The 21,260-nt window shown below is 39.9% G+C and overlaps 1 protein-coding gene across 11 annotated transcripts in view; it reads left to right on the top strand.

The window, feature by feature from the left end:
* KMT2C (lysine methyltransferase 2C) overlaps positions 1-21,260 on the top strand; it is a 204,034-nt gene that overhangs the window by 166,790 nt on the left and 15,984 nt on the right. For all 11 annotated transcript variants that reach the window (XM_064505735.1, XM_064505733.1, XM_064505727.1 and 8 more), the window contains 10 exons: positions 1,104-1,286; positions 1,941-3,809; positions 4,843-5,168; positions 6,006-7,825; positions 9,184-9,295; positions 10,728-10,806; positions 10,930-10,993; positions 13,849-14,081; positions 17,274-18,971; positions 20,595-20,807. In XM_064505735.1, the coding sequence (XP_064361805.1) occupies positions 1,104-1,286; positions 1,941-3,809; positions 4,843-5,168; positions 6,006-7,825; positions 9,184-9,295; positions 10,728-10,806; positions 10,930-10,993; positions 13,849-14,081; positions 17,274-18,971; positions 20,595-20,807 (6,597 nt within the window). The remainder of the gene's footprint in view (positions 1-1,103; positions 1,287-1,940; positions 3,810-4,842; positions 5,169-6,005; positions 7,826-9,183; positions 9,296-10,727; positions 10,807-10,929; positions 10,994-13,848; positions 14,082-17,273; positions 18,972-20,594; positions 20,808-21,260) is intronic.

Genomic DNA, 21,260 nt, shown 5'->3' with positions numbered 1-21,260 from the left:
AAAGTTATTTCCTTCATCTTTGGTAGGGGTGGAGGGCACACGCATGTACTCACACAAGTGTATACATAGTGAGAAGCAGTTATGTCCTCATGGAAGCTGCCATCCATATACTCTTACCATTTAGCTGTTTCCAGCGTGCATTTGGCACGCAAGAAGCTGCTGCAGTACCTGCCTTGAGGAGCTTTCACTCTAGGAGAATAAGTAAAGGCTACATTAGAAATGAAATTCAGAGGAGGTTTCTTATGCTTTTACTATAGTTTTTTTTAATTTTCTTAGTATGTGCAATCCCATCACTTTAAGGGGGTGAGAATGGCATTAATTCTTCTGCTGCTGTGACACTGCTGCTCTCATCCATGTCACTGTTGCTGTTTGTTTTATTGGGGGGAGGGGGGTTAAACCTTTTCTGCTAGGCAGCCCTCATTCGAGAGCTGCAAATAAAAATGTGAAAAAGCAGATGTAAGGGGTTGATTCAGAAAAGGAACCACATCCCAGATTGGTGGCAAAATAGACTCTTTGAAGCTTCCAGTAGATGTTTTAAAGTGTCAGTATTGCTTTTAAATGCCTCATTGAAGAGGAATTGCTGTTGTTCGGTCCAATTTTTCTTGATCCGTAAGCCCGTATTCTATGCTCATACTGCTAACTTAACGCAGACTGAGATCTATAGAGGCTATTTAACGGAGTAGACTGTATTTTTCTTGTCACTGAAGTTCTCCACATTAGTGGCCTTTATTGATCCAAACATCATCAGATATCTTCTTGTCTTCTGATTTCAGACTACATCAATATGTGATTTGAAAGGTAAACTGGTGGATACATGCTTTCTTGGCACAGTACGGTACCTAAACAGAGGCTCCTAATACCACTGTTAATAACTGCTCAGATTTTTCTGTGTACTTTAATTTAAACACAGCGTTTCTATAGAGATGCAGTATTTCGGTTTGGAGTTCCCTGCAGAAGTGTTATAACTTGTTTTTCACAAGCGTGTGTATGATTAAATCAGGCTGCATGAATAATTTGGTCGTAGATTTTGTAGGAATAATAGATGCAGTGCTTACACTTACCAAAAGAAAACAAGGCAAGCTACATGTTTTTATCTTTTTCAGCAAAAAGCCAGAGATAATAGAGCTGCTTTGCGCATCAATAAAGTACAGATGTCAAATGACTCCATGAAAAGGCAACAGCAACAGGATAGCATTGATCCTAGCTCTCGTATCGACTCAGACCTCTTTAAAGATCCATTAAAACAGAGGGAATCGGAACATGAGCAGGAATGGAAATTCAGACAGGTGTGTTGCATTTAGGGTATTTCATTTTTTTTATTGATGCTTTTTATTGCATTGTTGGAATCTTTTTTCTGTTGTAATAAAATCATTTTAATCTTTCTTTGTAGAATAGTATAAATTCAGATGTTCTGCATAGGACAAATATAGATGCTATTGGAAGAAAAGCTGTTCGTGAATGTTAGAAAACTTTGTTTTAAAACTTTGATTCTGAATACCTACCTATTACCGAAATGTGTTATTCTTTCTCTGTATGACCAACTATTGCAGTAGTGTATATACCATATATTGCAGTAACCTTGTCCTGCAGACTCCATTGCTTTTAATTAGACTGGTATGTATATGGATCTTTCAAAGCCCATTACATCAGTGCTGTATCTGTCAGTACTTTCTTCTTCAGAGTATAAGGTTGGAAAGCAGTGCTGCTCTTTAGGCAACCTGGGACATGCTTCTTCCCAGGCGGTCAAAGTGCTTATGTCAGGTTATTTTAACTTTACAAATAGGCATGCCCTCTGATCCCATTGCATTTAAGATTTGGAATTATTCTTAGTTGATCTTTAATGTGTCCTAAAGTTTCAATTATTAATTCATTTTCAGTTATCAGAAAGACTGTATACTCTGGACTTAAGTGTAACCTTTTTCCTCATAATTTTAAAACAGCAAATGCGTCAAAAAAGTAAGCAGCAAGCCAAAATAGAAGCCACACAGAAACTTGAGCAAGTGAAAAATGAGCAGCAGCAACAACAGCAGCAACAGCAGCAGCAGCAGTTCGGTTCACAACAGCTTCTGAACCAGTCTGGCTCAGACACACCCAGCAGTGGGATACAGAGCCCCTTAACACCTCAGACAGGCAATGGAAGTATGTCTCCTGCACAGCAGACATTCCATAAAGATCTATTTACAAAACAGCAGCTACCTGCTACACCTACTTCAGCATCCTCAGATGATGTATTCCTAAAACCACAAGCCCCACCCCCTACTCCAACCCGAATCCCAGTACATGATTCGCTGTCTCAGTCTCAGACTCCTCAGACGTCATCACAACAGCTGTTTTCTCCAGGTTCCACAAACACAAGACCTCCTTCTCCAATGGATCCATATGCTAAAATGGTGGGAACACCTAGACCAGCACCTATTAACCAGAACTTTGTTAGAAGAAGTACCATTGCTCCATTAGACACTTGTGCACCACAGTCATCTGTATCTAGACCCGTTCAGGTAACTGAACCGTCAGGAAGCAGGCCTTCACCAGTCAGAGATTCATGCTCTTCATCTCCAGGTAGCAGTGATCCCTATGCAAAGCCACCAGACACACCCAGACCTGTCATGGCATCAGATCAGTTCTCCAAACCACTGGGAGTCCCAAGATCACCCATAGTTATGGAGCAGTCAGGGAAAGGTCCAGCTGGAAGCAGTGATCCATTTACTAAGCCAGCTCCTAGAACTGATACATTTCAGAGACAGAGGGTAACCTCTGCTGATGCATATGTACGTGCACCATTGACTCCTACCCCTGCTGATGGTAGCCCTGGACCCTTTAAAACTCCTATGCGCCCACCTCACTCCCCACAAGATCCTTATGGATCAATGCCAGCTACACCAAGGCGTGTTGCTGTTGATCCATATGAAAGGCCTGCTTTGACACCAAGGCCAGTGGATAACTTTTCTCATAATCAGCCTAATGATCCATATAACCAGCCTCCCCTTACTCCCCATCCTGCAATAAAAGAGACTTTTGCCCATCCGCCTAGGATAATGCGACAACAGAGTGAATCTTTCCCTCAATCTGGGCCCATTTCAAGGCCAGCTTCTCAGGACCCTTACTCCCAACCTCCAGGTACTCCTCGGCCAGTTACTGATCCTTACGCCCAACCTCCGGGAACTCCTCGACCCACCACAGTTGATCCATATATGCAGCAGCCACCAACACCAAGACCTGCTCAGCCAGCAGATTTATTTGCTCAGTCCCCAGCAAATCAGAGACATTCTGATCCATACGCCCAGCCTCCTGGAACACCACGGCCAGTTCTGAATGATCCTTATTCTCATCAACCAGCAACTCCAAGGCCAGGAGTTTCAGAGAGTTTTAACAGACCTGCAGTGACAAGACCAGGGCTAATGCCAAATAGAGATCCTTTCTTGCAGACACCACAGAACAGGCTACAAGGCACTTTTGTCAGGCCATCAGACCCATGTTCTCAAACTCCTAGACCAGCAGGACCTGCAATAACAGATTCATTTAGCCATGGTCCAGCTGCTCCAGCACGTGACCCTTATGATCAGCCACCACTGACTCCAAGACCTCAGCCGGAATCTTTTGGAACTAGTCAGCTAGCCCACGACAATGCTGAACAGCCACGCCCTGGATCTGAGGGCAACTTCAGTGCATCTGCAAATTCTCCAATGAGTTCTCAAGCACAGCAATTTCCCAAAGTTTCACAAGTTCCTGGCCCAGCACCCACTACAGGAGTGACAGATACACAGAATACCATGAATGTGTCTCAAGCAGATACCGAGAAATTAAGACAGGTGAGCATACTGTTTAACACTGATGCTCTTAAAATATCAGAAGCAAAAGCATTTCCTGACATCTTCTTATGTATTTGAAGTTACTTGGCATTAAACGTAGCTGAGAACATAGCTCCGTTCACTCAGCATGTTCATTTGGTCCTCCGGGATAGAACCAGAATATATAGAATATAAAAAGTCAGTAGTGTTTATGAGATCCAAAAAGGAAGTGAGGGCCATTGCTGAAGCCATTGAAAATGTAGATGCTTGGTCTACTATAGCTCTTTCATCTGCAATGTGAGAAAGAGAAACACCTTGAAAGGATAATTAATTCTGTTCTATAATAAATGAGATGTAGAGCTGGTTGTTAGTGACAGCCAGTCAGTGACTTGTTCACCAACTGAAAAAGAGAGAATAGGCAGCAATCTTAGATGACATCTGACTTTTTAGGTGACTAACATGTTGCAGTGAATCCTTCCATTGGTCGTTGATGGTATGGAGCCACATTCACTCCAGGCTTTTGTCAGTGAATATTTGACAAAAAGCTCTTGCTTAGATGTAGAATTACATTGTACTTGGGAAAGCTGCTCAGTCTTTTGCCTTAGAAGAGCCATGGGAAGTGGATTTAGCACAAACATCCATAGTATTTATCATACAGAATCAGAGTACATTCTGCAACTGCAGTTTAAACGTTTTTCTGAGTTTTTCTTCAGAGGACCTCTAGTCATCTTTCTCCCTCAGAATGCATGTTTTCATATGGTAAAAGGGTCCTTATTATTGGAATAGAAAAGCTGAAGCAGCATTGCTTGTTAATTAAGTAGTAAAATAGGTCCACCTCATACACTTTTAACAAGTGGTCTGGAGCTAAAAAGTTACGTTACCAGTATCTTGCACCACCTGATCCCTCTTTCAACTTCTGAGGTGATTGTGGTGGTTTGTAATGTTTTTCCGTAGTGAGCAGGAAGAATTTCTTTCCTCCAAAAGTGGAGTGTAACACTTGAAAATGTATTGATTGCAACGTCAAGCACAATGATTTTGGTTTTTTTTTAAACAGCGCCAGAAATTACGTGAAATTATTCTGCAGCAGCAACAGCAGAAGAAGAATGCAGTTCGTCAGGAAAAGGCCTTACAGGATCCAGCAGCTTCTCCCCATGGAACTCCTCTCCAGCATTGGCAGCAAGACAATTTAAATCAAATTTTTAATCGCCCTCCTCCTCCATATCCCGGGAATATTAGGTCCTCTGTTGTCCCTCCAGGTGGGCCAAGGTTCGCAGTATTTCCAAAAGATCCACGTGGACCATTTCCTGTTGATGGGCAGTTCAGTAGACCCCAATTTCCAGGCGATATGAATGCCATGGGGATGAGACCTCATGGTCTTAGGTAAGCTCTTTGATATCTTAAAAATGGGGTATTGCAATGGTAGCTCTAAACTTACTGAATCTGTTAGATAATGAGATTTTTGGTGAAAAATCACCTGTGTGGTTTACAGTAGCTGGTAATCTTACTGAAGTCAGCATGTGCAGTGAGCTAAGTATTCCTGTAAGCTTCTGTAACATTAGAATGTATGTTTTACGTTGAGTTTGTTGTGCCTTTTACTGGGAATTATTCAAAAATAAAAATGGAGAAACTGCAATACTTATGGAGATACAGATGAGATGAAAGATCTTGTCACCTGTTGTTTTTGGACATTTATTTAAAAAAAAAAATTGAAAAGTCTGACTGGCTTTGATGCCTCCATATTAAATGTAATATTTTTGTTCTGATTTATAAAGAATATGTGATCAAACTGTGACTTCTGTCTGTGCCATTTTTAGAATGAATCTGTGATGTAAAGTGAATACTAATACTGATATATTTGTAGTCTTGGGAATTATTCTTTTCAAAATTTTGGATTGTTTTCAGTAATTTGTAAATACACACAACATTATTTTAGACTTAGTTGAAGTTGTAGTTTGTTTATTAAGATAGTTCTTACTGTCACAGAGTTTCCTATGCATTTTATTGGAATCAAAAACAAGCTGCTTGTTAAACATAATCAAAGCAATTATTTATTTTAGTCATAAAGCTTCTTTAAATATCAGCATTATTATTCAAAAAATTAAAATATTTTAATGAATGCATCATGTAAAGCATTTTGGTGAATAGTCATTTAATAAATATACCACATTAGGCAGTCCTAAGAAAAAAGATAATTTAGTCTTTAATACTTTATTTTAGATTTGGATTTCCAGGAGGTGGCCATGGTCCACCATCAGGTCAAGAACGTTTCCTCAGTCCTCAGCAGCCGTTGCAACGTCCTGGGGTTCCACCGCAGCTGAGAAGATCTCTGTCTGTTGATATGCCAAGACCAGCAAACAGTCCACAAATAAATAATACATCTGGGATCCCTCAGCATTTTCCTCCACAGGGAATTCAGGTTCAGCAGCACAATATATTGGGTCAGGCATTTATTGAGTTACGTCACAGAGCTCCTGATGGCAGGCCAAGGCTTCCTTTTAATCCTTCGGCTACAAATATTATGGATGCAGCACCACATCAGCGACATGCAGGGTTTATACCCAGGCAGGAGTTTCCAGGCCCAAGGCAGGCAGAACCACTGAGACATAGTTCTCAAGGTATATCTGGCCAGTTGCAGGTGTCTACAAGTTTGGAGCATATGCCGCAGTCCCAGCAAGATCAAATCAATCCTGACAACCCACCTGCACTTGTAATACGTTCTCTAAGTCATCCACAAGTTACTGATGCTTTCCCAGGACCATCCTTGCCCACATCTGCATCAAGTGAAGAATCTGCAAATTTACAGATTCCCAACCAGCCAACTGATGGTCTAGAAGAAAAGCTTGATCCTGATGATCCTGCTGTAAAAGATTTAGATGTGAAAGACCTCGATGGGGTTGAAGTCAAGGATTTAGATGATGAAGATCTGGAAAATTTGAACTTAGACACAGAGGATGGAAAAGGAGATGAATTAGATACCTTAGACAATTTGGAAACGAATGATCCTCACCTTGATGACCTTCTAAGATCTGGAGAATTTGATATAATTGCGTATACAGACCCAGAACTTGATCTGGGGGATAAGAAAGGAATGTTTAATGAAGAGCTAGATCTTGGTGTCCCCATTGATGACAAGTTAGATATCCAGGGCAAGACGGAAGAACCAAAACAGAAAGAACAAGGTGATAGTATTGTTGCCCCTTCTGAGACTCTGTCCCCACAGAAGAAATCTGCTACAGAAAGTGAAATTAAAACAGAAGTACTTTCTCCAAACACGCATGAGGAGAAGAAGAACGAAAATGAAAAAAGCGATGGAAATAATGAATCTGCAAGTACTCAACAAGCTGCTGAAACGGAGCTAAAGGATGGAGAAAAGGCTCCTGTGCCGCCAGCAAACCCAGAATTCCCTGACAAAACTACTGTTGTTCCTAGTCAAGAAACAGCTGTGCCTAGTTCGGATGCTCAGGGATCTACTCCACTGCCTGTTCAAGGAGTAGCAAGTTCCTGCAATATTTCTGGGTCCACACCAGTCCTCTCAAGTTTGCTAGCTAATGAAAGTTCAGATAACTCTGAAGCAAGGACACTAGGATCTCCATCTCAGTCATTGCCAGCAACACAAATGAACCATTCATCAGGTATTCCACAAACACTAATGACACCTGGTGGACAGATCTTGGAAAACACCTTAAGTACAAATTTGACCATGGTTCCACGAATAAACCATAATTTTTCTCAAGGGTCACCAAATCCAGGTTTTATGCAGGGTCAGTCAGCTAATCATAACTTTGGTCCAGGACAAACCTCTAATCAGACTGTGGCTGTAACAAACCGTCCTGGTCCTAGTGGCATATCTGGCCCCCAACAGATAATGCTCCCTCAACCATTAGCTCAGCAACAAAATCGAGAGAGACCACTTCTGCTAGAGGAACAGCCGCTTCTTCTGCAGGATCTTTTGGATCAAGAAAGGCAGGAGCAGCAGCAGCAGCGACAGATGCAAGCCATGATTCGCCAACGTTCAGAGCCATTTTTCCCCAATATTGGTATGTAGATGATCTGTTTGTGTGTGTGATGGTTAGTTGTTAGAAAATAAACAGCTGAATAGTATGTAGCACCAAAACAAGCATATAGCTATTCGGAATCTGAAGTTGGCCTAACAAAAAGTAGCCTGACTAATAGGTATAATGGAAGTCTGGGAATTAAGCATGTAGGCGAAGTTCTGAACTCTGTGGCAAAGATCCTGTTGAGCTCGTTGGGCTCAGGAGAACACTGTGTTACTGCTGAACTTCTCTGACATCAGCCCTGTCATGTACTCTCTTCATGCTTCAGTTTCTCGTTCGTGAAATGGAGTAAAATGCAGCCTTTGCAAACAATTAAATGATGAAGTGCAGTAGCTGACCTTGATATTTGACTTATTATGTTTCAGTTTGTGGTTGTTTTATTACATTGTTTTGCAATGTTCAAAGTGGCTCAAGGAAAGGGATAATTGAAAACTGTATTATTAACTCGCATGAAATCCAGGCAAGCACAAAAGCATCACAAATAATTCTGCACATACTAAAAGCATTTAAGATAAACAGTCCTTTCCTGTTTAATATAACGTAGCAGATGGGGAATTAAGATTGAGAACGTCATTGTGCTGTCATTCAATTGTTATTAATAAAATATGAAAATTTTAGAAATGTATTAGTTCTAACTACACTGGCCATCAAGTCTGTCCGTAAGACAAATCTAGCATACCCCAAAGTGGCACTGTGTATTCGCAGTGTGGCTGGAGCGTTCTCCCTCACGAGGAATGTCCATCATGTTTGTTCTGCTCTGCGTGGGGCAACTGAACGGTCAGAAAGCAGGACGGAGGCATGGATCACCATGCTTGTTATCCTTTCAGATGCTCCAAGTGGGGTGGCCCTTTCTGGTGGTAGTGCAACCAGAAATTACAGAGCAGCTTAGCAGGTTTCCTTAGTTTGCGTTAGTGGTATTGTATCAATGCTGTCAACTGAACACACAGAAACAGGTCTTCTTCCGGATTCTTAAACTTATATATGGAATTCATTAATCTTCTGGGTCATAGACCAGATATGATCTAGAGGCCATCTCAAACGGATCTGCTTTTTCCTTTGTGTGTCTTGGCTGAGAACAAGTTGTTCTCTTTGTCACAAAAGGCACTGTTGATCTTATATGCAAGGTAGTTACTGCTGGATTATTTCTTCTTAGAGCATATACAAACCTACATATTAACCAGTAATTTCAAAGTGGAGAGGACAGATACATTTGAAATAGTTATGCAGTTACGTTGTTTTACTGATGATTTACGCATAAACTAGGTCTGAACAAGTCAGTTGTAGTTAAAATCATGTAATGTTCAGCTATGTAATTGACTCTTACTGTTTTTCTTTTATAGATTTTGATGCAATTACTGATCCTATAATGAAAGCAAAAATGGTAGCTCTTAAGGGGATCAATAAAGTAATGGCACAGAGTAACATGGGGATGCCACCAATGGTTATGAACAGGTAGGCAAAGCTTGATACTGTTCTTTAGGTCTACAAAATGTAGAAGGAACGATAGCACTGGGGGGAACTGTGCACTGTAAATGGAAAAAATTAAAGTGGGGAAGGATCTGTTTGTCATGTGGTTCATAGTCCATGCTGATACTGGATTATTTCCTAAGAATAAAACCAGTGTGACAGTAGAAACAGTAGAAAGGATTAAAACTCACTAGATCTATGTTCCAATCATAATGTCATTGGTCTACTCAACAAACATGGCTTCACTCTTGATTTCCTTCTTGTTTTCCCACTTACTAATTGCGTAATGACACTTCTCCTGTGCATTGTGTTTGAAAACTATTGAGAGCCATGTAACAGTTAATCTTCATGTTGCAGGATAGTGTTTAATGCTATATATAATTTAGATTTAGCCCAAGTAACAAAATTTTCATCATCTCTCTAAATCAGTTCTGTGGACAAAAGGAGCTAACTGTGAATTGTGCAGACTTCCCTACGGTTGTCTTTACCAGACGTGGGGAATATATAGGCCCGATGTGGTCTGTAGCTTTTCTTTTTCTGTGGACCTTAAAACAGCACACTTTCTTTTCCTCTTCTCAACACATACTTCAGTGCTATCTGATAGTATGTGGCTTACCAAAGATGTTTGTAGGGCCTATTTGATCTTGATAAGAAGATTTTGCTGCCCAACCCGTTTATTATAGCTTCCAGTATTGTATATTACTGCAGCCTAATTGGGGTGACCTGCACTAGCAGAAGGTTCTTACTGCTCAGATACTAGTTGGATAGCTTATGTTCCCTGGTTTATCTTTCTGTTTCTAGATGCAATAAGAAGATTTTGTTTGTTTTAAATCCGTGCTCTATCGCCATTACGTATAGAAGTTTGCATTCTTCTACACTACTGTCATTGACTAAGATCTTCTGAAGTGCATTTGGTTTTGCTTTGTGAAGTTACATTGTCTGAGAATGATTACAGGGACTTGTTTAAACTGTTTCTGAAACCTAAATACATCTACCCTACTGTAGTGACTGTGTTGCCATGATATCTAAACACGTTAAATCTCATTTTTTATCATGATAACATGTAAAGTATAAATATAGGTGTTTCTTATGTCATTTTTATTTAGTTTGCTCCCATGCATCTTCACCACTAGTAAAATACCGCGTTTACTAGTTTTACCACAATACATCCTGTTTAGTTCATCTCTCTGAAAAGTATAGAATGCAATAGTTTAAATTTAGAGCAATGTGTTGTAGGGTCAAATGAAAATTAGGATTTTCCAGACTTTGGAAAAACTTGGTATAGATGTTCAATCAAATATCTATAAAATATTTGGACATTTTGTGTAAGTTCAGTATAATACAAAACATAGTCTCTCTTCTAAAATACCTACCAATTTTAAAATTACAATTTCACCTTCTGTTTATATATCTATAGGTTTCCCTTTATGGGGCAGCCAGTGCCAGGGGCTCAGACCAATGAAGGCCAAAATCATATGCAGCAAGCAATCACGCAGGTAATACAACTAGATATGAGATACACAGCAAAAGTGCCTAGTAAAGATAACAAGTTCGGTTTTCTTTTTTAAATTGAATCATGATTTAATTTCCTTGTCTGTGTATTTTTCTGAAATTTCTAGGATGGAAATTTGACACCTCAGATTTCTAGGCCTAATCCTCCAAATTTTGGTCCTGGTTTTGTCAGTAAGTACAGATTGAATAATTTATTGTATGTTGATGTTTCATTCTGCAGTTCCTTTGTTTTCTCTCTTTTTTCTTTTTAATAAAATGCCAATACGTGGATATTTCTTTCCAAAAATATTTTCTTAGCTTGACTAATTCATCCTTCTAAAATTGCACCATTTCATCATTATGATACCAATTCATAAAAGGGTGCATAGTAAATGATATTAACAATTTGTCTAGAAAAGTGTCCTCAGAGAAATACCATAAGGAAGGAGGGAAACAGAAGAAAGCTGAGTTTTCTGGTATTAATCACAAAGAGTAATAAAGTAATTAGCATTTTTTGGATTTGTGTGAGAACAGTAATTCTATATTTTACTTGACAGACTGATAGCTAAAAAAACTAGTCTTTTGTTATTTTGTCGTATTCTTAGCTCAGTGAGAATAACAGTCTACACTGATAGGTTATTTTTTATTTACAAAGCAAAAAGTTTTGTGTGGCATCATTGCCAGTTTAAAAAATAGGAATACAAGCCTTTCAAGTTTTAGTTAAGCAAGCCTGGGTGGGAACTGCAGCTGGTGAAAACAGATACATACAGCACTAGTATTTTACATTCCTTACTTCCACTTGCACAAGGCTTTTTGTAGATCTTAGTCTCTACAATAAGAAGTAGATTTGTTAACAGAAATTAATACGAAGTGTATGTTGAGAGAGGAAGACCACATAAAAAAAACAGTGCTGCTGTCACTGCAAAAGCTTTACTTAATATTTATTAATAGAAACAGAACTAAACACTCCTACCTTTTCCAGAAACTGGACTAGCAGTGTTAAAAGGCACTGAGACACTTCAGTAATGTTTTCTGTATTAATTTCTAGTAAGATTTTAAATGACACTCAACAGTGGTCTGGCTCTGGTGGGAGGAGAGTTGGAGATGGTTCTGAGCAGGTCAGGAAATCTGCTTTTCATTTCAGTAGCAGTTATTCTTATCTGGAACTGGTTAATATTTCAGTACTTTCATTTGCACTTTCGTGTTTCTCCCGTCTGTAGTTATTCTCCATTATTTCCACTCAGTTGTCACTTCAGGTTATATGATTAGTTTCACAGAATTTATCACTGGGAGAATCAGTGCCCCTTGGGACTGTAGAGAGCTCTGTGAATTGGTGTAGTAGAGCCGTTAGATTCAGTGACCATCTCTACAGCAGCGACAATTAACGTAGAATGTGGTAGGGACTGGAGCATGAGGAAGACGTGGTTGTACTGAAATCACACCGTCATACAGATACTTTTACTCTTTATATGAGATAAACATTCTTCGTAAGAGAAATTCTCTGTCTGGTTCCTGTTTATCCAGGAATCCAATTTATTGCCACAGTGGTGTTACGAGACAAGTGATCTTGTCACCAAGCCTTGTCGCTTGCTTTCTGGGCTTAGTGCAGCTAAGAGTGTTATTGGACATGATTGTTTTGCCTCCAGGAAAAATATCTGAAAACCACGGATTACTCAGTCATGAGCCTCAGAGCAAATCCACATTTCTCATTTGTGGGAAGAGTAATGTCACAGTTATAGCCTACGTTAGAATGCATTTATTTGTGGGAAGGAAAAGGCACTGGGTCCTGAACGCCCTCCGATGAGGACCGAGATAGTTATCTGTACGCAGAAGACAAGTTGTAAAAAACTTGTTTTTTCAGTTCATTTTCTTGTAGTGACTTTGACTTGTAGTTTGTATTTTAATTCATTTTTTTAGAATGGTTAATCAGAAATATCTCATGCAGTCTAAATTTTCAGCCATTTCTAAAACATGAATCAAATCCTTCCTCCCTCCAATATTTATTCTATTCCTAAGGATTTTTTAAGATGTCTCTCAAGTGAAAAGAAACTTTAAATGCTGTCTGTGATTAGAAGTGAGTGCTTTGTTACACTTCTGAATACAAATTTATACTTCTGCTTTTGGACTCCTACTACTCCAGTTTCTATAAAACAGAGTGGTTTTGAGTTGTTCTCAGCTGAAATGAGGTGGTGTTTTATCCAGTCTACACCTACGTGGTTTGGGAGAATGTCTTCCTCCACTGTCTTGCACGTTTGCTATTGGAAGTGTTATGGGTTTATGATGTTGTTGTTCTTGGGTTTTTTAAGTTCTGCACTGTAGGTTAGATAAGTTGTACCTCTGTCTTAATTTGCATTCTTGATTAGCTATCCCAGTTTAGTGGTGTTCAGATTACCTTGCACTCTTCACAAGCCTGAAATTGAATAGGATGGTGAAGTGGGATTTGATTTTGGAACAAGAGATAGATCTTGACATACATTTCCAATCCCAAATAGTATCTTTTTTTCATTTCATGCATGCCTGATGGATGTTTATAAGTTTAGTTTGATTTGTTCTTAGAAAGGGTAACAAAAAGTAGATTTAAATGTACAAAATTGTTCTGTGAGCACCAGAATTAATTAGGCCACATCTCCTGTAAATTTGTGTCTTTAATCCCTAACTACTTTCCCTCCACCAGGGTGCTTCAGCATTCCCTGTTCTGTGGCACAGCAGGGTACCAACAGGTTCTGAAGCTGATTTCAAAGCCAAGCGTGCTGACGGGCTAGCAAGTCCACATTTACTTGACTAGACAGTTGGCGAGCATCTCTCAAAATTAAGGGACTAAGTTTAAACTGCTTTCTCTCAATAAAGGCAATAGTTTGGATTTCTTTCTCCTTTACTCATATCACTCTAAGAACTTAATATCTCTGAGACCTCAACTCCTCAGTTAAATTTGGCTGAACTTGACCAACAGGTTCACAAAATAAGAGGAGAACCTTATTAAATAGCATTTTCAAAAGCTAGATTCTGTAAGATGAGATCATATCATACTTTATTTCCCCTGTCTCTAGATGATTCACAAAGAAAGCAATATGAGGAATGGCTGCAAGAAACACAGCAACTTCTTCAAATGCAACAGAAATACCTTGAGGAACAAATTGGAGCACACAGAAAATCAAAAAAAGCACTCTCAGCAAAGCAGCGTACAGCCAAGAAAGCTGGCCGTGAGTTCCCGGAAGAAGATGCAGAACAGCTTAAGCATGTAACTGAGCAGCAAAGTATGGTACAAAAACAGCTAGAACAGGTAATCATGTAGAAGAAGAACTAATCACCTTAATACTGAGCTCTCATACTGGTGTGACGCTTTCCTTTAAATCTGCTAAAATATTAATTAAAATAGTTAAAAACAGTGAAGCTTATTTAAAGAGAACCACACCCTATCATATTTTGTATGGGTGACAGCATTACTCTGAACTGTGAGTGACACTGAAGTTGTAGGAGAAGGTGCTACAGCAAAAGTTATGGCACAAAGCTGGTTTAGTACTTTGGGAAGAGGGAAAATTGTGTAGCAGAATTATCTGCAGCAGAGTTCCTGGCACTACGAAGAGTATAAATGAAAGATTCAGATTGTGGAGGAGGAATTTCTTAGCATGTAGGGTTCTGTTTCAAGCTTGAATGAATCTCATAACAGGCTTTTTCAGATGTCCTCCTTTAATCAGAACCTCTTGGTTATATGCCAGTTAAATGTTACTGTTTGAAAATCTCTTTTCATTGTCTCTCTAACATTAGTGGATTTTTATGATCTGTCTTGTTCCTAGACCCTTATTACCAGAGCATTATCTGTTACCATATCTTGGAAAAATGTAGGTTGGAAGGGATATCTGGAGATCATCTAGTTCAGCCTCCTGATCAAAGCTGGACTAGCTTCACAGATCAGGTTTCTTAGGGCCTTGTCCAGTCAAGTTTTGAAAGTCTCCCAAGAACAGAGATTTTCCAGTCTCTCTGGGCCTCTGTTTCAGTGCATAATCACTTTTCACAGTGTGGGGGTTTTTTTCTCCCTGTATTCAGTTGGAATTTCACTTGCTGCATCTTGTAACCGTGACTGTAGTAACTGAGATTAAAGTTAAGTCTGTGATTGTTTTGATAAACCTATGGTTTGGCCAACAGTATCGAGTACTATTTTCCTCAAGACGTCATTTATATATTGTTTGGCATGATGCCTCCTTATTATACGAGTGGGGAATCTTTTCATTGTCAGGAACAAATAGACCTGCCAGATATTAAAATACTTTAGAGCTATTCTTTATTAAGGTGAGGGGAAAATTTGGCAGCAGGCTGCTTGGACTGAAGTCATTAGTGGTACGTGACCCTCGGGTTCTTGCTCCTGTGGTGCCTCAGGAGTACGCGCCGGATGGAATATTGCTTGGCTTGTCTTTTCAATATGTTGAAGAGAGATGATGCAGATAATTTATGTCTACATCATTTCTTCCTTTTTTTTTCCCTTCCACAATCAATCACGAGTAGAACTAATACAAAAATATTCACTTTAACCAGTCTGTATAATATAATATGCATATATTTCACTCCAGACTTAAGCTAGAGCTATGTCAAAGAAACAACTGCTCATCATGATATTGCTGGCAGATTCATATTGTACCCCATAATTAAGTTTCTTTTATTTTTCATTTTTTAAACTTGTTTCATGTACTGCTAGAAAATGCTCTCCACTTCCATTGAAGCACCATTTAGACCAGTCATCTGTGTCCTAGACAGCACTTAGTTATGTACCTACTTGGAACTTAAATAAGCTTTATATAAAAGTGTATTTTTAAGGACCTTTTATTTAAGTAAGTTTACCATGTCCTTTTCCTGTAGTCCAGCTTCTGTTAGTTTTTGAAAAGGACAAACTATGTATACATATACTGAGAGAGAAGCTTTCAAATCACTTTGAATTGCTGGACCTGATCGCAGGTGCAGAGAAACTGGAGTTGACTTTGTGCAAAGTGAGCTTATGTCTGACAGGGTTATTACCTCCGGCACAGAGCCACGTAGACACTACCATACTGTTTCCATAGCTGGGGCAGTTTAGCTGCTCGGGATGGCGAAGTGCCTGTGCTAACAAGCCTTGCAGGCAAAACCCTCTGCCTCATTCTCCCTCGCTCCATTAGAGCCACCAGGCCGGCCTGCGCAGTTTCAGCTCAGGTCCAGCTGTGTGTTTTCAGTACTGGTCCTGTGAGAGCTCAGCTAATTCCAAGTACAGTCGTGTGGCTCCTTGCCACTGCCGGTCCTGGGAGGAGATGCTGGTTTGGATGCCTCATTGCATAAACACACGGAGCTAACGCGGGTTTAGTGCTGTATGCCAACTGAGGAGTCCTGGAGAACAGGAGAGTGCAGTGCACACACATCCAGTCAGTGGCTCTGTGCGGTGGCAGTGTTGTTCTGGCAGTGTCAGTGCCAAGCCAGAGCTCATAAATCATCTCGGACCAGAGGTGACTCTGCAAATAACCTTCTGGGTGCACCTGCTCTGCGTTCTGCAGCGTTCCCTGTAGCATCTCTGTTGTCCTGGGCTTTCTAGCTTATGCTGTGCTCCAGATAAAGGAGAGTGCTATCAAACATTTTTAATTGGATTACAGACTTTTCACATCAGTGCAAACAGCAAGCGGAAGCTGCAGAAATCATGTAGTAAATAGAAGTGAGAGAGAGATTTTCCATAATCTATGCATTAGTAACCAGTGTATTGCAAATATTTTTAATTTTTTAGAGGGAAATGAGTTAGGTAGCTATTGTGTTTCTGAAATACTCTCCATTAGCCTGGTGAAGACACTGACGGCACTGTCATATCCCTCCATTGGCTTCTCCTGTTTGCATTGAAAATAAACTCTTAGCCTTTACTTTTAGCATCTAAGTCCAGTTAATTTTCATCCTTAAATTTAAAACTTTATAGTAGTGTCTTGTTGCTTTCTCCCCTGCTGTATGATGTTCAGGGGATCTGCCCGTGAATAAATGTGAAGGTACCTCATTGTTTTCCTGCAAACTTTTCCTTTTCAGTTTTATCTCTTAAAAATTTTAGCTGGTCTGTGAAGATCATCCATCTCGTTGTTTCCCTCTATTCCTTTTTCCTATCTGTTCTCAACTCTTGCTATCCTATATATGGATGTAAAAGTTTTTAGGGCAAGGATCAATTTCAGGTTTGTATAATTTTTAGCAGTGTTGTCTTGGTACCTGGTTAGGACTTTCAAGTGCTGTGCTAGTGCTATTTTTGATGACAGTAATGAAGTCATCAATAATTTTTTCTAAAATTTGGGGATGGATTGTATTTCTAGTTAAATCGTGGCCATTTAACCTTAGAAAGTGAGAGAAAATAAGACTGCACATGAATGCTAATTTTGCCTAAGCTTCATTTTCTACTGAAAGTATAATGCTGAATTACCTGTTTTTATGCCACCTATGTAGTCGGTACATGTCAGAGACAGGTAATGACTTTTGTAATTTTCAGATTCGAAAACAACAGAAAGAACATGCAGAACTAATTGAGGAATATCGAATCAAGCAGCAGCAGCAGCAGCAGCAGTGTGGGATGGCGCCCCATGCTATAATGCCAGGAGTCCAGGCCCAGCCACCAATGGTTCCAGGAGGAACAGCACCAGCAATGAATCAGCAGAACTTCCCCATGGTGGCACAACAGCTCCAGCATCAGCAACATACAGTGGTAATTCCCGGGCAATCCAACCCAACCAGAATGCCAAATTTGTCTGGATGGCAATCTGCAAATGCCCCTACGAGTCATATTTCCATTAATCCAGCAAGGATGCAGCCTCCCATGACACCATTGCCAATTACTCCTGCTGCTCCAGCTCCTGTGCCTGGTCCTAATGCAACGGCACAGTCAGGGCCACCACCAAGGGTGGAGTTTGATGACAATAACCCTTTCAGTGAAAGTTTTCAGGAGCGGGAAAGGAAGGAGCGTTTACGAGAGCAACAGGAACGGCAGCGCATTCAGCTTATGCAGGAGGTGGATCGACAGAGGGCGTTGCAGCAGAGAATGGAACTAGAACAACATGGTATGATAGGGTCTGAATTAAATAACAGGACATCCTTATCTCAGATACCTTTCTTTAATTCTGATCTGCCTTGTGATTTCATACAAACTCCACGACCTCTTCAGCAGTCTCCACAGCATCAACAGCAACAAATGGGACAGATTCTGCAACAAGGTCCTGTGAACTCACCTCCTGCCACAAATTTTATGCAAAGCAATGAGCGAAGACCAGTGGGGGCTACAACTTTTGGACCTGATGCATCTGCTGGTCCAGGTGGAGCCCCTAATTTTCATACTGTTAAACAAACTCATGGGAATGTCCCTGGGGCCACCTTTACACAGAACCAAGTCAGGCCTCCATTTGCCCCTACTGTACCTTCATCTACAGTACTTGGTAGTGGTCCCTCATGTGCTTCAGACACAAGCATACCACAGGCAGCAAATTTCCCTGGATCAAGCCAGTCTCTTATACAGCTTTATTCTGACATAATCCCAGAAGAGAAAGGAAAAAAGAAAAGGACTCGAAAAAAGAAAAAGGATGATGATGCTGAGTCAGTAAAAGCCCCATCGACTCCACATTCAGATATAACTGCACCATCAACTCCAACCATTTCTGATTCTACCTCCACCCCTGCAGTTAACACCCCCAATGAACTTTCACGTCATCAAGATGAGCAAGAGTCAGTGGAGTTAACGGGCTCGTCAGCATCAAACGCAGCAGAGGGCCAGACCTCTCCAGAGCTGGACTGTAAACTCCCCAATAGCAGTTTGCCACAGAAGCAGCCGAGTGTAAATACAGAGACTGAAAAGGCTAAAACAGATACACCTAGCAGCATGCAAGAAGTTAAACTAGAAAAGGCAGAAACTGATCAATGCTCAGGTCAACCTGAGCCTAAAACAGAAAATCCAAGCAGTATTAAGGTGGAAGAAGAGAAGGTCACATCACATCCTGCCTCTTCAGCTCAGAGTCCAACACAACCAGCTAGCATCCCAGCAGCGAAAGGGGAGTCAGGGAATGAATTGCTGAAACACCTGCTTAAAAATAAAAAATCGTCATCTCTTCTGAGTCAGAAATCGGAGAGCGGCTGCCGAACAGAAGAGGAGAGTGCTGGAGATAAAAAGTTGACAGAGAAGCAGAATCCACCTGAAGGAATGGTGAGCCTGTTACTGCTTTTGTTGTGCAGTGGTTGTCAGCAGTCAAACATTAGTTTGCACCATTGCCACAGTCATTTGTGAAAAGACATGGAGATAACCTACCTGCACAAGGGTGGAATAAAACAGCTGTAGGGAGGTTTTACCTCCCTTTCTGTCGTTTCGCCCTGAGCAAATCACCACTGTTACGAAAGGAGCAAATTTTAATGTAACTTGATAGATCAGTGTATTCAGGAATTACTATTAAAATGCAAAAAAAAAAAAAAAGTATATAATCATCTTAAAACATGCCACTTTGTAACATTTACCAAGATTAAGGCAAGATTTTACAGTATGACAGTTACCTCCTAGTCTATTTCTGTAGAGTATACTGTATATCTGTATGCTTCTGACTTTGTTTTGAGACCCTCACTTTGCTCATATGAGGAGGATGACGACGTGTGTGCCTTTGCAGAGGCAGAACGCCGGGCTTCTCACATCCTCGGTTGCAGCATGTGGCATGTTCTGTGAATGGACTACGTCCATGCTTATTTTTTGCCTGTTGAAATCATATGTTGTCTTTAATTTTAGCAGATACTATTCTCTAGGATTTTATCAGATGTCAGAAGTGTGAAATTGTTAAATCTGCTAAACTTATTGTGTTTCTATATTATGAAATATTTCTCTAATTAATAATGTTACTTTAAAGGAAGGAGGCATTAATTCTTTGTATTAATGGCTTTATATAATTTAAGAATTTATGAAGTTCTTAGACCTGAAGAAAATGGCTTTCTAGATGGATAGGGTACACTTGACACTAAGTGTATTTGGTTGTTTTTTTTATTGTAATGTTTAATCTCTACTTAGTTTTATTTTATGACTCCATAAACTCTAAATGCATCCTTGAAGCAAAATTTAAATACATTCAAAATGAATAAAAACTAATAAAAAGAGAGGTAATGGTGGGTAGCACGTGACTTAGGTAAGTGTTATAAGACCCATGGTTAAAACATAAATGGTAGGAATAGTTGCGAGAGTTTTTGAGGTAGGGGTTGTGTAGAGCTATTTAGAATAATGATTGATGAAAAGAAATTAGTCTGTCTCTTTTACTTGACACTATCTGTCATATTACCAAGTACTATTCTAATTGTTTTTACACAACTATCCTTTTATATGAAGAATGGCTTTGAAAACTTGTACTGAAAGTATTTGACCTAATGGTACAAACCAGCACTGTTTCAGAATAGCATTTTGGTTTCTGAACTGAAAATCCGTTTGTATGAATCCTGCAACTCTTTTCTGTAACCAAGTCTTCCTCTCATTATGCCTTAATGAATACCTCTAAGGTCAAGTTCATGTAACTTTATTTTAGTATTCAAAAGAAAATGTTTCTGGTCTGTGAGTTTTAATGATGTTTTTAGGTGTCACCAGGGTGTTAATGATAAGTCACAATTCTGTGTGTAGGGTCAGTACAGCAGTTACAGTTGCCAGCATAACAGCAAAGTAAACAAAGTATAAACACAGTTTGTTATCTGTGTGATGTATTTTACTGTGTGTCTTCATTTAGACTAACATGCAGTGAATTTGAATGAGCTACATCTTAAAACATCAAAAATTCTACTTAACTTTCTTCTTTTTCTATCCCAGCAAACTGCAGGAAACCAAATGCAAGGTGCCTTTGGGTGTAGTAACAGCCAGCTTCAAAGAGCAGATGTAGGACCGGAAACAAAGAAACAGAGAAATAAGCGAGCTCAGAGGACAGGAGAGAAGGCAGCTCCTCGGTCCAAGAAAAGAAAAAAAGAGGAAGAAGAAAAACAAGCCATTTACCCTAACGCTGATACATTCATCCAATTAAAACAGGTGAATATATAGACTGGGTAGTGCATCAAGAGGATACTTGAAAGAGTGGATCTCTCATGATGAGAGTGAGGTTGATAATTAAGTTGAATTTTGAGTACAGGGCGGTAGAAAATAAAACTTCCTGAAGACTGGGAAATGTAAAGGTTTGGTTTTATTTCAGTTTGGAAGTTGTTCTGACTTGGCAGGCATTCAGAAGGCTCAAAGCCGTGGGAGTCCTTTCAGCTCTGGCAGCCTGCTTGCTTGAACTGCCAGTGAGCCCAGAGGGGAGAGTATGGCCCCACTGGACAGGGAACCAACTTCCCTAGCAATCAGGATGGTCTGTGTTTGAGGCAGTTGTCTGATAGGGGGTAAATGCATATTTTTTTTTAAATTAGAAACCACTCTACTAACGTTTGGAGATCTGTAATGTGTCTATTTTATAGTTAAATTCATTTCTAACATTTTTCTGTACTT

This window comes from Dromaius novaehollandiae, chromosome 2 (assembly GCF_036370855.1).
Source record: "Dromaius novaehollandiae isolate bDroNov1 chromosome 2, bDroNov1.hap1, whole genome shotgun sequence".
NCBI lineage: Eukaryota > Metazoa > Chordata > Aves > Casuariiformes > Dromaiidae > Dromaius > Dromaius novaehollandiae.
This window is presented reverse-complemented; position numbering and strand designations above follow the sequence as displayed.